Source organism: Talpa occidentalis, unplaced genomic scaffold, assembly GCF_014898055.3.
Source record: "Talpa occidentalis isolate TD23 unplaced genomic scaffold, MPIMG_talOcc4v2.1 talOcc4.3, whole genome shotgun sequence".
NCBI classification, from domain to species: Eukaryota; Metazoa; Chordata; class Mammalia; order Eulipotyphla; family Talpidae; genus Talpa; species Talpa occidentalis.
Window position 1 is genome coordinate 104,644,788 of NW_023603184.1, and position 17,453 is coordinate 104,662,240.

Sequence of the window (17,453 nt, forward strand, 5' to 3'; positions counted from 1 at the left end):
CCAATCTGGGCAGCCACTGCTCTACTTTATTATTCCTGAATTTGCCTATTTTGGCTGCCTCATATCGGTGAGATCATACACTAACTTGTCCTTTGGTGCGTGGCTTACTTCACTCAGCATGATGTCTGCATGGTTGATCCCCTTGTAGCCTATGTCAGAACGCTGTTCCTCTTTTCGGCTGAATGCTGTTCCATTGTATGCCTAGATCACATTTTGCTTATCCATTGGTGACACCTGTGTTGTTTCTCTTCTTTGAACGCTGTGCATATTGCTACAGCGAACATTGATGTCCAGTGATCTGTTTAAGTCCCTGCTTTTAAACCTTGCAGGTAAATGCCTAGGAGTAGAATTGCTGGATTGTATGATGATTCTATATTTAGCTTTTTTGAAGAGACACCTTTCTATTATATGTAAAGGATTTTCTTGTTGTGTCTGTTTTCCCTTAAGTTTATTGTAATGAAAGAACTGCCGTGGGTATGTGATGGGAAATCCCAGGGAGAAGCAGATTGAAACCCCCTGTCTAGAGAGGCTGCCCAGCACTGCAGTCCACACTCTCCCCTGGTGCTGATGTGGGTCCGATGTGTTCTGATGATGCAGAGGTCATGACTGAACCCAGGGTGGCACATTTTCTAGAGTGAACTAGTGTTCTAGAGTGAACTCCATGTGGCTTAACTTTCTTTTCTACTTATTCAGAATTTTAGAAATGGTGGTAATAGGTGCACATATTTTTTACTTCATTGGTGGAACTCAAATCCATGAATGATTGAGATAAGGAGTGAGAGAGGAAGGCAGGAGTGTAATTGGGAGGGCAGAAAGGTGGTTGACACTTAGATTGAAGCTCTGGAAAACACTGATCGCAGTTCCAGGCTGACCTGGATGGAGTCAGGCGTGACTGGTGAGCAAATGAACTGACCCAGCCTGAAGTGACTTTGAACCCACATGAGGTCTGGGTTCAAATCTCACTTCTGCTTCCTAGATTGGACAATGAACTTAAAGTCTCTCACATCCAGTTTTCTCATTTGTAAAATGGGACACTGTGAGCATTATGAGAACGAATAAAGCCACACAAGTGACACAATTCCCAAGGGGCACGGTCCTTACTTGCTACAGGTTGGAACCCGATTTACCTCAAAACTTGAGCCTCAAACTCAAGTGCTATGGTGGACTGGGAAATCCTTCCTGCACCTCCCAGTTCTAAAAATCTACTTTAAAACATGTAATTTTGATGCACTTTGTCTATGGAGTTATTCTGGAGCTCACTTCTGGCTTCTATTGCTTCCTCTCCGTCCCAATCCCGGTCTTTTGTGGACTGGTAGACAGAGCTTTCCTAGTAGGTACCAAACTGGCTTTTAAGCAAAGGCTATGTTCTTTGCTTAAAGAAAAAATTAAAAAACAACATCAAACTTCAGTTTGGAAATGAATGCTTCTTGTAGTGATCCAGTTTTATTTATTACGAAGGAGTCACTCTCTAGGGATACACAGCAGGGTTGAAAAGAAAAGCAACACGAATACATTGAGGCCATAACCTGACATAAATGTAATTAATAACAAATACACAAAATTAAATGTTTGATGAGTGAACCAAGTAGATGAACCCTCCTGTCTTCACTGCCTTTCTCTGCTCTGCTTGGTCCTGGGGCAGAGGTGAGCCCAGCTTAGCTCTTGGCTCATCCTTGCTGATTTAATTCAATGAGTCGACCTGCAAACACAGCCAGGGTCCCAATGATACAGACAAGCATGAAGACTCCAAGGAGAATGTGGTCCATCACCATGGCCACATATTTCCATTCCTCTGCCGCCTGCAGGGGAGGAGAATGTTAGAAATTCCTGAAGAAGACTCACACGCATCATCTACCGGCCCTTCAATTTGTACATCTCCAAGCCCTGAACATGCTTGGCTCACATTATATTTGTTTTTTAGTTAAATTATTCACAATGTGAATTATTAGCCAGGTGCCTGCAGGCAGCCACCAAAACCCATCTGAGATAGGCAGCTCCCTCTTGAAGGCCACATGCCAATCAAGCCAGACTTCTGTACCCAGTCATCTGTCCATCTGCATTTGACCAGTGAAACCCAGAGGGCGGGTTTCAAGCCACAGTACTCACATTATTGGACTCCTGGTCCGACTTCATGGTCTCTGCGATGTACTTGACGCCCTCGATGGCACTTTTCACCTCAGGGTGTTTGATCAGAGGAGAGTGGAAGCCCATGAGTGGAGGTCCCGGTTTCCCAGAAATGTCAGAAATATCAATGTCTTCTGTAAAAATCTTTTTGTCTTGTCTTTCTCTGGATGGTCTTTTCATGGTGGAAAAGAACATGATATTTGGGATAGTCTCAATAAAAACCTAACATAAAAAAGAAATCCTTGTATGAGAATACTGTCAGCAGGCAAGCATCAAATTCTGACTTTAAATTAGCGAGGCCTCAACCTCTTTGTCCTTTAAACAAAAGGACTATGCTCGATTTTCAAAAGGATTCCTTCATGCATAGCCTGGGGCCTGTTAAATTACTATGTTAAATTACAGGGATGCTTATGTAATTCGAGCAGTTCACCACTAGAGGGAGACTGTGTGCCGCCATCAGAGTCGAAAGAAACCAATGAAGCTTAAACTTCAGGACCCTTTATAGGCACCTGCTTCTTTTAAGACCTTATGTTCTCATGATCACATGATAACCCTCCCCCCCCACACATATAAAAATATATAAGCTTCTGGTCCCATGAAACAGCTAGGCTGTTTTCTCCAATTTCTTGTTCTGAAGAAATGCAATATTGCATTTGCACCCACCAGTTCCTGCAGTTGCTAGGAATTACTAAATCTTTATAGAGACGTTGCAATCAGTTTCTTTGTCAGTTCACAACAAATTTCATTTTTCATCAATGACTCTGGACTTCGGTGTCTCTGCAATGCTTTATTTTAAAAAATGATGTATTTGAAATGTTAACACTAAAAATCAATAATATAAATATTTGAGACCAACTTCTCACTGAAACTTACTTTTTGACACTCTCATTAAGCCCTTCTCCATCTCTAGCCTTTATTTTATTCTCAGCAGGTGATTCTACCAGTGAAAAACTAAGCAGTCTGTTCACAAATTGGAAGTTATATAAACATAAATGTCCTGTCTTTTACACCATTTGAATACGAAGACAGATTTATTCATCTCCAATCAGAGATTCTTCAAGCTTGAATTTAGAGTGGGTTTTCTTGATAGTTTTTCTTTGCTCTCTGGAGAGGCTACATGAGATATTTATCCCTAGGAAGAGACCCAAAGAACTCCTCCAAATCCCTTACAACCCATCAATTTCTAAATATTCAGTGTTGGCCAGATACCGCTGACCCCATGGAAGGGGAGAGCTGTGGGTGTCCTTAAGGGATTGAATGCCCTGAGCATGTTTGCCTGGGCCTCGCGCTCTCACCTTCCGCACCCACTCGGGCATGACGTGGGTGCTGGGTGAGCGGTGGTGCGTGTTGATGACGATGACGGTGATGATGATGGAAGCGATGACAAAAACCATGGTGAACAGCATGTATTTCCCAATCAAAGGTACGGCACTGGAGGTGGAGGGGATCAGCTCCACGATGACCAGAAGGAACACGGTTAAGGACAGCAGGACAGAGATGCTCAGAGTCATCTTCTCCCCTGGACAAGAAAAAAATAGAGCAACCTACCTGTTATGGGCTGACCTGTTGCTCCCCCAAGTTTGTACGATGAAGTCCTAAACCTCAGCACCTCAGTAGCTGTGCAGTTGACCCTTGACTGCCATGGGTTTGAACTGCTGGGTCCATTTAAGCACAGACTTGTTTTATACCTGAGGGTTCTGCATCCACAGAGTCACCCCAACTTAGACTTGGGTGATTGGATCTGGTGATATGGAACCCACCAACATGAAGGGTCAGCTCAAATCATGCCCAGGTTTTCAACTACCTGTGATTGGCAATTCTAATCTCCATGCTGTTTAAAGGTCAAGTGTATTTAGAGATATTACTGTATTTAAAGCAGTAATTAAATTAAAATGAGGTCTTGTGTTGGGCCTCTGCCAATATGATGGTGTCCTTATAAGAAAAGGAGATTGTGACACACATATCACAGAGAAGGAGGACTGTGCAAGGACCCAGGGGGAACGTGGTCATCCACAAGCCAAGGAGAGAGGTCTCAAGAAGGAACCAGCCCCTCTGTTATCTTGATCTTAGACTGCCAGCCTCCAGAACTGTGAGATAATATGAATATCTGTTGTTTAGGCCCCCCAGTCTATGGTGCTTTATTATGGCTGTTTTAGCAAACTAATAAACCACCCATACCCAAGGGTGAAAGGAATATAACTGGCATGTTCTAAAAGCATTGTTCTGGGTTTTTTTTAATGCTGAATTGCCTATGAGACCTTGGCATTTTAGCTCTGATGACAATGTAAGGGGCAGGTATTTCCACTAGAGATTGCCAAGCAGAAGATAGCTACTTCCTCTCAGGGCCCAGAATGCCATTTTTTGGTTTAACCCAGGAAGCCAAAGGGGTTCTGGGAGGCAAGCTACCCCCACAGGAGGCATTTTCTGTCCTGCAGCAGAATATCTTAAAACTCCCAATAGAGAACTCCACCTGGCCTCCTTGTTACCCAGCAGGTAGGTGGACAGCCCAGGAGCCCAGGAGTGTGTATTTTTCTCATCATGCAAGCAAGCTGCAAGACCAGTACCAGAGGAGCACATACTGGATTTCACACTGCTTGTTCTCTCACTTTCATTTTGAGGATGATTTGGCTCATTTTGTGTTGTTGCCAACGCCCCCATTGCCCCCACCTCTTGTCTCCAGGCCCTATAATCTCAGGGTGAAAATGACCCATTGGAGTCTTGGTGTGGCCAGCAGCAAGGGCAGGAGCTGAGAGGCACTGGGATGTTTTTGTGGTGACTGATCACTGTGGATACAATAGAAAACCTGCGGAAGGTTTGGTTGGTCTTACTGTTTATGACTTGGGAAACCCCGTGTTGCCCTGTTTTTCAGTACAAAACTTTTCCCCTTAGTGAACCTTCCTTGCTAAGAGTATATGTGGGAAAATGAGTGGAAGAAAGCAAGAAATTGTCAGTCTGCAATAGTGGAAAAGAAGACATTTATAAACATGACATATTCATCAAATTATATCAGATTTCTTGATCAATAATGATGGTAACAGTAACAGCTAACATTTATCAGCCCACCTTACTGTTCTGAGGCTAAGTCAAGGATAAATCATTTAGGATTTCTAGAACTCTAAATAGTGTCCATATTGTCCTGACTAGTGTTTTCCCTCTTCACGTTGAGAAGCTTCATTTGACTAGAAAGTTGAAACAACTATAATGACTAGAACATACATCTTGTGGGGTGTTTTCTGCCTTACTCTCCACTATATTCCTGCTATATAACAGTCACTCCCTCAAATAGAGGTTAAATGAGTGAATGTGTCATCTTTTTTTCCTGGTTGGAAAATTGGATTTAGACTTTTGTGGGTCTACAAAAATCATCTTGATAAAATTACTAGCTGTCATAAGTTTGGGGAGTACGTGTACCCTCTTTCTTCCCTATGTCTGCCATAAATTGTTACGAGCAGAGATTTACTGACAGACAGGTGTGCGGTCTCTCCCCACTTTTTGTAGATTGTTGGTGTTGGGTGAAATTATGTCACAGATGTGACTGCTCAGTAGGAGGTAAGCAATTTGTCCAGGCTGATACGTGAAAAAGAAGTGCTACTTGGGAAGTATGGTCTTGCATAGAGAGATAGTGCCATCTGGAAAACAGATATGCAAAAGCTTTTTACCAGTGGCAAACAGTGGGCTAAAGGGGCAGCACCTGCATTAGTCAGCTGAACAGGTGACTTCATAGGGGAAGTGGTTTGGGGAGTGTCTGTGTTCCATGCCCGGCCCAGCACATTTCTGGGCACACATATTCCATAGGTATTTGACAAATAGGATCGGTGGTTAGTCACTTTAACTGGACTGAGCTGTGTATGTGTATCTTCAGCATCACTTTACATTCTGCCTGAGCTGAGGGTTCTGCCCTCAGGACCTTCACCAGTGCACAGGGCTGCACCCATCCTCCCTGGGGTCTGTCCATATTTGTTTATCAGCCCAAGCTTATTCCTGGTTTTCCACAAAATTGCAGCATGAGACCTGTCAGCATCAACAGCAACAGCAGCCATGGCACCCACACCCACCTGAGTCTGTGGGCAGGTAGAACACCAGGCCGGTTAGGAAGGAGAAGAGCAGGCAGGGAATGATGACATTGACGATGAAGTAGAGGGGCAGGCGCTGCATGACGAAGTGGTAGGTGATGTCCAGGTAAGGGGTGGAAGGGCAGCAGGCATAGAACACCCAGTGCTTCCAGCCCCGGGCCTCCTTGATCACCCATTCCCCGCTCTCCATGAAGTTGCTCAGATCCGGCTGGTCACTTTCCTGAGAAGATGGAGTGAAACCTTGAAATCCCAGCCTTGAAAATCCGAGGAGGGACAGGGTTTTATAATCAGCTGTGAGGAGGTGACAGATTCCAGCGTTGTCTGTCACATACCCAGGGGGATCCCTGGGTCACTCCTGCTTTTAGGTCATAGATTCCTTTCCTACAAAGTAAGGGTGAGGGGGTGGACTATTGGGATGCTCCATTTTGACTGCACACCTAAGTCACCTGGAACTGTAACCCTAACCCACTCCAGATGGAGTAAATCAGAAATCTTCGGGCTGTGCCTGGGCACAGGGTATTCATTTAAGCATCCTAGTGGTGTCCATGGGTAGGGCATCAAGAATTTTCCCAAACACCGAGAACCATCAAACTAGATGACCCCCAAAGTTCCATCTAACTGGTGCTGAGTGCATGTGTCTCAAGGAGCAGAGTTGGAGACCCGAGGCACTCATCTCCTCAGTTCAGCCTCATCACATGAGGTCACCACCTACCGGGTTGATGGCCACCACAGAGCCATCATAGGTCCAGGTGCCCAGCTTCATGCTGCAGTTCTGTTCATCAAAGGGAAAGTGGGTGACGATGATCTCACAGTAACTTTTAAAGATGGCTGGAGGTGTCCATGTGATGTGGCCTGTGTGGTCCAGGAGCACTTTGGTGAACTTGACAATGGCAAAGTCACCATCTGCACTGCAATTGGGATGAAAGAGGAACATAGCTCGCTGTGACGGATGAGGCTTCAGCTCTGCTTAGGGATGTTTAACAGGAGACAGCTGTTCATATTCAGGTGCTAATTATAGAAGCTTCCTTTTGGGTAGTGTTGCTTTTCAGTCTATGGCAATATTCCCCAAATTTGTTTGATATTAAGCATCACTGGGAAGTTTGTATAAAATACAGATTCCTGAGCACATAGAGCACTGATTCAGAATATCTGGGAAAGAGCCTGGGAATCTAGTTTAAAGAAATAATAGGTAACACTGATCCATGGCATCCCAGATTTTTTTTTCCCCAGTTCTCAGTGGTGTCTGTCATGTTAATCTTCATCTCTCCTGACTCCCCTGATTTACTCAGAAAGTTAACTGAGGAAAAAAACAGGAATTTTAAATAAAACCTGCAGTGGCTCATTACTATGACAAGCAGGTTAATGAAGAGGTCTTTCCCCTTTTGAATAACTACTTAGAACTCAGAGGAGTGGGGCCTCATCCCCCAGAAACCTCCAGAATGGTGAAGAAGGAGTGATGGATGAGACTAAAGGAGAGCCCCCTTCTCCTCCTGGGAAGTACCCCTCAGTTCTGCCTGTGGTGTCCCCATGGCCCAATGTTGCCAGATATTTGGCTTCCTCTGAAGCTGGAAATCTAGATATTTTTGTCTAAAATTTTCAGATTATGGAATGATGGATTTTTTTTTTATAGAGGCATGTTTTTATTTATTTATTTATTATATTTGTTTGTTTTGTTTATACATGCACTGGGTACAGTCAGAAGCGCGGGAGGGTGAGAGAATTCACCAGAGCCAGAGCGGGGAGCAGAGCAGGCAGAAGGACCGAAGTACACTGCTGAGGGGAGCAGCGGGTGGCAGGAGAGGTCTGCGCACCATGTGGGATCCTCCTCCGGTGGCCGGGGAGCAGCCGGGGATCGAACCGGCGCTGCAGAGGCCGCGGGCAGCTTCGCAACCCAGCGCTCAACCGCTGCGCCACCGGGGAGGCCCTGGAATGATGGATTTTTCCAGAGAGGCTAAAAATTGCAATGCGATGTTTCCTGATTTTCAAATGTTGGCAATAATTTTTTTATTTAAAAATATACCCAAAGTGGTAGATATAAAAAAACAATAACAAGCCACTTCTGCAGGCCTTATTTAGTGGGCTATCACTTTCTCCAGGCTGGTGGGGAGCAGGCAGGATAGTGTGGGGTAGGTGCCTCTGCCTCAGTGGACCTTCAGGGACATGACTCACGTACTTTGTTTCAGCAGCCTGAGCAAACTAATACACACAGAAAAAGCACGAAGTAAGAAACACACTAAACCCTCTCGAACATGGCCCATAATTCCTTATAGTTAATTGCTCACTTCATCAATCAAGAGATTTTCTTGCCATTTATTTTTTCTTGGAATGGAGGTTGGCTTGGTGCAGAGAACTACATAGTTCTGGGCCTTCCCTCAAGAGTCCCAAAAAACAGACGCTCCATAGACATCCAAGTCTGTCCTTCTAAGCAGGTAAAACAGGATTCTCTCCCCACCAGTGTGTTCCTGATAGGGCTTGTCAAAAGGATCAGAGATTGTCATTGCTTCCCTCAGATTCTCACCTAGAGAGAAACTTCACTAACACAAGACAGTCTGCCTATCAGAATATTTGTCTGACATCATTACATAAATGATCAGATAATTTAGCTCACACTTGAATCCCAGGTATAGTTGGAAATACGTAGCAGAAAAATCAAAGTTGGGGAGGGTCGGCTTTATGGAGTGCATTTCCCTTCCACAGCCCTTGCCGCCCTCCCTGGTAGGTCTATTAGAAGCACAGCCGGCCGGCCCAGACACATGCTGCATGGAGTCGCATGGCAGACCCTCTCCGCCAAGCCGCATGCTCCTGCCTGGAAAGGGTGCACTCTGAAATGAACATTCCCTGACAAATGAAGGGCATATGATAATGAACGTGTCATTAAGCTGGAGTGTCTTGAATCACATTATAACTTCACCACATGCAGGCTGTCACGGAGCCCAGTGGAGGGGCTCTGCAGGCACCCCGGGCCATCCGCACAGGCCGTGTCTTGGGATGCCGTGAGCATGTGCTGCAGCACAACCCCGGGAGGTTCAGACCTATTGGTAGGAAGGACATTTCATTCCAAGGAACTCGATTAGATGAAGTTTGGGTTCTTTGGATACTTGCCATACACCCTTCAGGAGCTCTCAGGGATTAAATGTCCCTTACCCCACAGCCCTGATTCAATTTGGCTCTGATAATTGTTTCTATTCATAACATGAGACACCATATGGCGCCCCTAGCATGTCAACTTGGTGCTTGGTTTTTAAGGGTTATTTAATGTTAACAGTGTTGAGAAGCATACCAGGGGTGGCAGCCCTTCCGTTAGGGCACTCGGGCACCGCCTGCCTCATCCCCTCCCCATCCTGTCTGTTTTGCTTACTTGTTATAGAGAACAAGGTCTGGGCGCCAGATCTTTTCTGAGGGAATGTGAATTTTTTTCACGCCGCCATAGTCTTCTGGATTCCATTTTAGGTTGTAATCCACCCATTGCTAGAAATGAAGACATTTAACCAATTGAAAAGCTAAAAATATATTTTAAATTCTAGGATTGAGCGCTTGGACAGCTGTGGTAATTCAAATTTGAACAGAAATTGTGTTCCAGTAAGAAAAGTTTGATTCAGGGTTCAGCTTTCCCTTAACAATAAGGGCAAACACATTATAGCACTGACAACCTGCAGGCCCTGTTCTAACCACCTTCCCTATATTCATCACAGTCTCAGAGCTAGACTTTTGAACTACCGGTGGTTACTTGACCCTGTAAGAGTAATTGCTCCATGAGAAAACAGAGGTATTCCCAAGTCACACCACCGGGTGGTGACAGATCTACTATGCCATCCTGCCCACCTCAAGAAAGGACAAGGACCTTATTGTGAACAAGGTCCTCAAGCAGGCAACATCATTTTTAAAGTATTATGTATTTTTGTATATTATATAGTATATGCCCAGTGTAGCCAATTTGAATAACACAATTTTACAAACTGAATTGTCTCCCCCAAATTTCTGTGTTGAAGTCTTAATCCCCAGCACCACAGAGTGACCTTAATTTGATGAACTGTATTCATCAAATTAAAATGAGGTCATTTAGGTAGATCCTAATCCATTGTGCTTTGTCTTTATGAGAAAGGGACATGTCCAGACACACAGATCCAGGGAGAAGGCCATGTGACTGTGCAGACTGTCAATTGTAAGAAATGGACAGATTCTCCCTCAGAGCCCTCACAACGAACCAATCTGTTTACACCTTGATTTTGGACTTTTGTCCCCAAGAATTATGAGACAATGAACTGTTGTTTAAGTAACCTAGTTTGTGACTTTGTTTCAGCAGCTCCAGCAAACTAATACACACAGAAAAAGCACAAAATAAGGAACATCAGCAAACATGATCCATAATTCCATAATTCCACCCCCCCAAAAGATCTACATACATTTTAGTCTATACCCCTGTCACCCCAATTGATTTCAGCTAGGCCTAGGTTAAATTTCAGGGTGAATTAAAGCCACATAAATAGTTGAATTACCTGTTTCAGACGAACATTGGTTGTCACAATCTGATTTACTTCATCCTGAAAAAGACGTAAGACCCCATGTTTAGGGAATAGATGGGGGAGCAGAGGAGAGGATGCTTCAGAGTGAGAGATGTGTGTGTTGTGGGGATCCCTAGAGCTCATATCTTACCACATTGATGAGCTGTATCAACTGCAGGCCCACGGTGACCTCCACTGCCTGGCGGTGGTCTTCCACTGGCCGTACCACGCTGTTGTAGTTTTCAAATAGCTTTGCCACCAGACGTGTCTCATGTTCAGAGCCCAGGACAAGGCCAGCTAGGGCAGTAAATAACACACATGCTGTGAGATTCTGTTTCTCACTCTCCACATATGCTAGCATGAGAAATTGGGGTGTGACCAGCTAATGAAAGGCATGCAGGCCCCTATTATTGCCTTCAGTTCCTCTCCAAGAGCTGCTACTGTTGTAGACCCTTCTTAGGCAACATGCAACATGCCAGATTATCATGACACTTGTAGTTTGGACAGATGACATTCTTTGTACAGCTTCTGAATGAGTCAGGTTTGCTAAGGACATGCACACACAAGAAAGGTCCGCACAAAAGCCAGTCTCAGAATTTCAGAGTCTAGTCATGCCATAATGAAATCTTGAATTGGCTAGCCTCAGATCTCATGATGCTAGGAATAGCCAAAAATTGATGCTGGTTCACACCCATGAGGATGTGAACATATTATGTAAACATAATTAACATAATTGAAAACAACAAATGTTGGTGAGGAAGTAGAGAAACTGGAATTCGCATATATTGCTGGTCAGATTTAAAATGGTACAGTTGCTGTGGAAAATAGTTTGGTGCTTCCTCAATGGTTAGTTATCATATGACCCAACAATTCCACCGTCCCCTCAAATAATCATTTATACAAAAACTTGTATGCAAGTGTTCATGGAAACCCTGTATATACTAGCTAAAAGGTGGAGACAATTTGAATGCTCATCAACAATAAACAGACAAATGGTGTATCCATTAGGTAGAACATTATTCACCCATAAAAAGGAATGAAGTCTTGATACATACTACAACATGGATGAAGCTTGAAAACATACTAAGTGAGAGAAGTCAGACTCAAAAGGAACAGATTCTATTATTCCATTGATATGAAATATTCAGATTAGGCAAATCAATAGAGACAGAAAGTAGATTAGTGGTTACCAGGAACTGAGGGATCAGGGTAGTGGAGGTGAATGCTCATGGTACACCGTTCTTTGTGTAGTGATGAAATAGTTCTGGAACTAGATAGTGGCGATAGTTGCATAACACTGTGAATATACTGAATGCCACTGAATTGTACACTTTAAAATGGTGATTTTATGTAATGTATATGTTACCATAATTGAAAAAGAGTATTGCTGCTGGTGGGTACATGTCTCCGAGTTAGGTTTTTAGAATAGAGTGAAACTATGTCCTTTGCAGACCTGGGTTTGGGGCTCCTGTGTGGCACATCATGGATTCCCAGGAACCTTTACTACATTTTCCTTTAGGAGGGAGGGGCAGTATCATCTAATACCCTCAGAGCCCACCTCTCTCTTCTGTTCAATGTTATGTGTTCCTCACCGGCCTCTGATGAGTCAGCCAGGCAGACATTATCACCTGAGATTCCGAGAGGTTGTACAACCTGTCCAAGGTTCTGTGATTAGGACAGACTTCCGTTTAGCACCCTGTCATTGTACATGTGTCCCTGTGTCCCTGCACTAACTCCTACCATCATGATGTGTTGTGGGCTGTCCTGGAAACTGTGCAACAGCATATGCTATACCACTGTTCTTATGAGAAATGTGTTCCAGATTCCAACAAATGCCTTATGGAGGCTCTTTGTAACTCAGGCCTTCCGTGGATTGGGGCTTATGTGTTCAGGGTTGGAGAGGAAACAGACGTACAATCCATTTGCCCTGACTCATGTAACCAGATCTCCCCTCTCTGCAGGTTACTGCTCAGACCACCAGCCCTCCTCCTGGGCCAAATCAACTTCTGAAAAATTGAACAAATGAAATGCTTTCCCTTTATTGCCAGTGGTGCTAACCTCTAAGACGGGTCATTATTTTTCTCCTTGGAGCCTAGGTTTGGAAGAGTTTATAAACGAAGTAATAATTAAGTAAATAGTACTTTTTCTATTTTTATTAATCATCAAAAATAAACTAACATTCAGCTTGCTGGGCACTAGATGTTCTTCTCTGTGCTTTATAGATACACTGATGCTTTCAACCCTCATAACAGGGTGCAGCGGGTAGTATTATTGTCCTTACCTTACAGATGAGGAAACTGAGGCACAGAGAGGTTAAGTGACTTGTCCAGAAATGGTGGCACTGGGAATCCAAACCAGAGCCCATACTCTCGACTGCAATTGCTCATTCAGAACTTTGGATCAGATTGAAACACCCATTGTTATACAAAGAGTTGATACATTTTCACCCCCATCCAAAAGTATGTTTTAGTCTGCAGCGCTTTATTAAAGGCCTGCATTTGTATTATCTTATTGAAGCCTTAGGACAATCCCATGAGTTAAGTCTACCTTTAATTTACAAATAGAAAACAGGTTCAGACAGTCAAGCAATGTGGTTCCCCAGGCAGTGAGAGCTGGATTTTAGCCTGAGGCAGCCTGACACTAGGACCTGTGTGCTCCACCACCTTCCTAAAAGTAAATGTATCATTCTACTCCGAGTTTTGAAACTTTCAGTGTAGCAGAAATACCATCATTATGGCCTTCATGGACTCTATGTAGGGAACTCCTAAGCAACCTACCTCTTCATATCTAGTTTCCCAAGTTGTCTGAACCCAAAATGATCCAAGGTGCCCAACCATGCAAGACTCATGTGGCATCTGTCTGAAACCACCTGTATTTGGGCACCTCCACAAGAAGGCATATTGTCCAAAGACCCAGTTTGTACAGTCATTTTATTAAGCCTGTGGGACACTGCAGTCTCCTCCATGCCTTGTCTATCCTGGGCCTCTCTCCCTCCCCCATAACCCATGGCATGGGTCACTTGGCTACTGAGTTTGAAGATGATGCTTTGGCATTACCCCAGGATTATTATTTTGAAATGACCTTTTCCCCCAGTTCGACAGGAAGAACATACTAGAAAGCAATGTGTAGAGCAGATGGTGAGCATTATGTAGCAGGACAAGTTTGCTGGCCAGCCACGGTCCATTAAGGAGAAGGGGTGAACTAGGAACATAGGCGTGCCCAGAATTCCAGTGACTTTCACCTTCCCCTCTCCCACCGTCACTAATAACAAGGGGGGCTTTTTCCGTGAAAATTTCTCAGGGGAAATTTATGTTCCTTCGATTGTGTTTATTGGCATTCCTTTTCCCCCCACCAAAGCAAGCTAGAGTGATGGAAACTTGCAGGGCCATTCCTAACTCCAATATGATTTGAAGAGTTGGACCAGTTCTTCATGGACTCAATGAATCACAATAAATACTTTCTTTAAAAGACAGGGAGTTAATGAACAAACATACAGACAAGCAAGTAAATAATGACAAAGTCTTCCTTTACAGAAAAATCCCATTAATAATCCTTATTCAGAAGTTGGTAACATTAACTCATTTATCGAATATTTGTGAACCTTTATTATGTGCAAAGCACTGTTTGAGGAGCTTAGAGATTTTCAAAGGTGATTCTGATGTGAACGCGGTCTTCCTACCCTCCTGGAGAGTGACATTTGTCATTTGCATAAATAACTATGAACAAGTTGGAAAGTAATATGCCACAAGGAAGGTGACAGTGAAGTACTAAGGATTCCGGAGACGGAAGACAGGAAAATGTTGAAACGAAAGATGCTCTATAAATAGCACAGAGATCACTGTGTTAAGCTAACACAGGAAAGAGTGTCCCTGATATGAATGAGAATTTAGCCCACAAAAGACTGATTCTAAGTAGGAGAGCCCAGCCTTAATTTCAAACTGTTCTTTATTGTACCAACTGATTCAGTCTGTTATGTGTGGAACAGTCTGTTGGCTGGGCAAAAGGATTCTGTGCTGTTACTACCTTGATACCTATACTGTTATTACCCTGGGTAATGCTTAGCTCAACCTGGTGCTATGTCTCTTGCTACCTTTGCAAATTTCTGGTAGTGTTTTGTAACTGTGCACATAACAAATGGTATCTCCAGCTGATCACATCTGAAATGTGTAAACTAAGTAAGCTTGAGCAGGCCAACTCATGCCTTTTAGCTGTAGTTTCCTTATAAGAAAAAGTGAAGAAGTTGGACTGCTTAATTGAGATCTAAATTTCTGTGAACCAATTATGTGGATTGGTGCAGGCAGACGCTGGGTTTGATTTAAATACATTGTACGTACTTTTAAAAATAACTAAACATACATTTTTGGAGGTCTTTGGTGCCCTAAGAGATGCTTTAAGGATTTGTATGTGTAAGCATAAGAATTTTCATAGTGTGTAGTCTTTGCAAACAATACACACACACCCCACCACTGCCTCTGGCACCCCCACCGTCATCCCTACCACGAAGCCTGCTTTTGTTGGATCAAGTCCAAATTCCACAGGATATAATTTCTAATTTTTTTCCTCAACTCTACTGAAAAAATTTAATTATAAAGCTCTTTACCTCTTTTGCCCAGAAGGGCTGTGTTTGTCAACACTTGAGAAGAGAAATCACGGAATGTCACTGGCCTTGTTTCGCAGTTGGGATGATATCACTAGTAAACTTTCATGTGAAGCAAGCAGCAGCCATCTCCTACTTCCCTCTACCGGAAGTTTGGGATTCAGGATAGCATTTCAGCTGCTGTGTTGTCACACATTCCAGAGTTGAATGCAGGTCAAGGGCTGTGCAAGTTTTATAGTTTCAATTCAAACCCAAACCCACATGCAGTAATATCTTAAAAAAAAAAAACATAAAACACAAAAACTAGTCCTGAATGCATTCATATGGACTGTTTCTTAAATTCAGAAGTTAATAAAATTACAAAATATTTCATCTCTCGGGGAGAATTTAGTTACAATTATTAATAGATTTTTGCTCTCTAGCACATGCCGCTGTCAGTCAGCCTTCCTATTATCAGAATTCTCCTAGAGCAATGTAAGGACTAGTTAACCATTATAAGTAGCCATTATAAGTAGCTGCTCTAAGTCCCTAGAGCTCAAATACAAAGAGCAGCTCTGGGTGGTAGGTATGATGAGGCATCTGACCCTATGGTGATTCAGTGCATGACGGAGGGAGAGGAAACATGTGTGTCTGCTTTGTTGGATCAGGTGGTTCTCATTTTAACTGCAGATCACAAACTAGCAATCTTATCCACAAACCCAATCAAGCCAATATGGGTGAGAAACTGCCAGAGCAGCCTGCGGCAGGTGAGGCTTGGCCATTTTGTGTTCCCATCAAAGAAGCAAGACTCTGTTTTGAGGGCTTCTTGGGCTTCAGCCTCACAGGAGAGCCCTCCGACCCCAGCACTTACCTGAGCAGAACGCCAGGAGCAGGAGGAGCATTGGGGGCGCCATGTGTGTGGGCGCTGGCATGGACTGGTGGCAGAGTGGTGGCTTGTGCTGTGCACTGCCCAGGACTGTGTGATGGGACGTTTGGCAGCTCGAGGATTTGAAGTGAGCCGGCTCAGCTATTGTTTTACACCACCTGTTTGTGGCAGTGACAGCTGGGCTGCCCTAAGCCCTCAGAACTGCTCCTCAGCAACTTGATTATTGCAGAGTGCCTCACTTTACGCACTTGCTATTCCCATGATCAGTTGTGTGAACTACATTGTGTATTAAATGCACTGCGAGCCAGAGCTTAATAAAAAAAAAACATGCAGCGGGGAGAGGCTTGTTTTGAATGGTGAGCAACTCCCTCCCTTGTAAACATGAAAACCTCATCTATGTGGGTTGATTTCATCAGTCGTTTGGCTTGAGCAGATAGCTGTTTATGTAAGGCTCTGACCAGCCAAATCAGAAACGTCCACATTCAGCCTATGGAACATTTGTTCTGCTTCTCTCCAGGCCGAGAGTGCTCGGCTTTTGTGACCAAATGAATCTGGGAGGAGTATGATTGTCGCTGAATCTGCTGTTGGAGCGTCTATGCTGGGTCAGGTTGGGTTTCTAACAAAGATGGTTTCTTCCATAAAACTGTTTTACTGGCCCCCTGGAGGGGCTGTTCAGACCTATCTTTGTATATGGCAACACCTGCCCCATGATGGGCCATTAGCTGGAGCAAACCACCCACCTCCCAGGTGCCCTTATTCAAGGAAAGAGTAATTAATGTGAACACAATGTCCCACTGCATGAGCAGTTGTTCCAGGTTCCAACTTCCTTCCATCAATTCCTCTGCCTGCTCTCACTCAGGGGAGTAGAGAATGCAGCGGTTCGGCTTTCCAATTCCTTTGTTGGGGACAAAAAATCCTAAAAGCCAGCACTTAGTGATTGCTCAGTCTGAAAAGCATTTTTACCCAAATGGAGAAAGAAGCAATGATTTACAGCAGTTTGCCTGTTCCTGCCTTGTAAGGAATCCTCTCACCTCAAGCCCAATGCCAGCATTCTGACAGCCCTTCCTCGCCACACCCCAGACAAATCACTGGACACAGGGCTTGGAGGGCAGAGCAGAGAGCAACAAGGAGGCATGACAGGTCTTCCTGCTAAGCCAAAGTAGAGCATTCCTATGTGGTATAATTTAATGGGCTGTTTTTTGGATCTGGGAACACCCAAAAACAATTCCATATAAATTAATGTAACTATATTCCTAGACCCAAAAAGTAACCTAGAAAATCACATCAAATCA

General features: G+C 43.9%; 1 protein-coding gene across 1 annotated transcript; it reads right to left on the bottom strand.

The window, feature by feature from the left end:
* Nucleotides 1–1,569: 1,569 nt before the first annotated feature.
* On the bottom strand, nt 1,570–16,189 carry CHRNA1 (cholinergic receptor nicotinic alpha 1 subunit). Its single transcript, XM_037522117.2, has 10 exons — nt 16,147–16,189; nt 15,300–15,386; nt 10,851–10,996; nt 10,694–10,738; nt 9,556–9,665; nt 6,910–7,105; nt 6,180–6,417; nt 3,420–3,643; nt 2,107–2,346; nt 1,570–1,799 (listed from the first exon to the last, which is right to left on the bottom strand). Exons 1-10 carry the CDS (start codon nt 16,187–16,189, stop codon nt 1,668–1,670), a joined length of 1,461 nt encoding a protein of 486 aa, XP_037378014.1. The 3' UTR covers nt 1,570–1,667.
* Between the last annotated feature and the right edge of the window lie 1,264 nt (nt 16,190–17,453).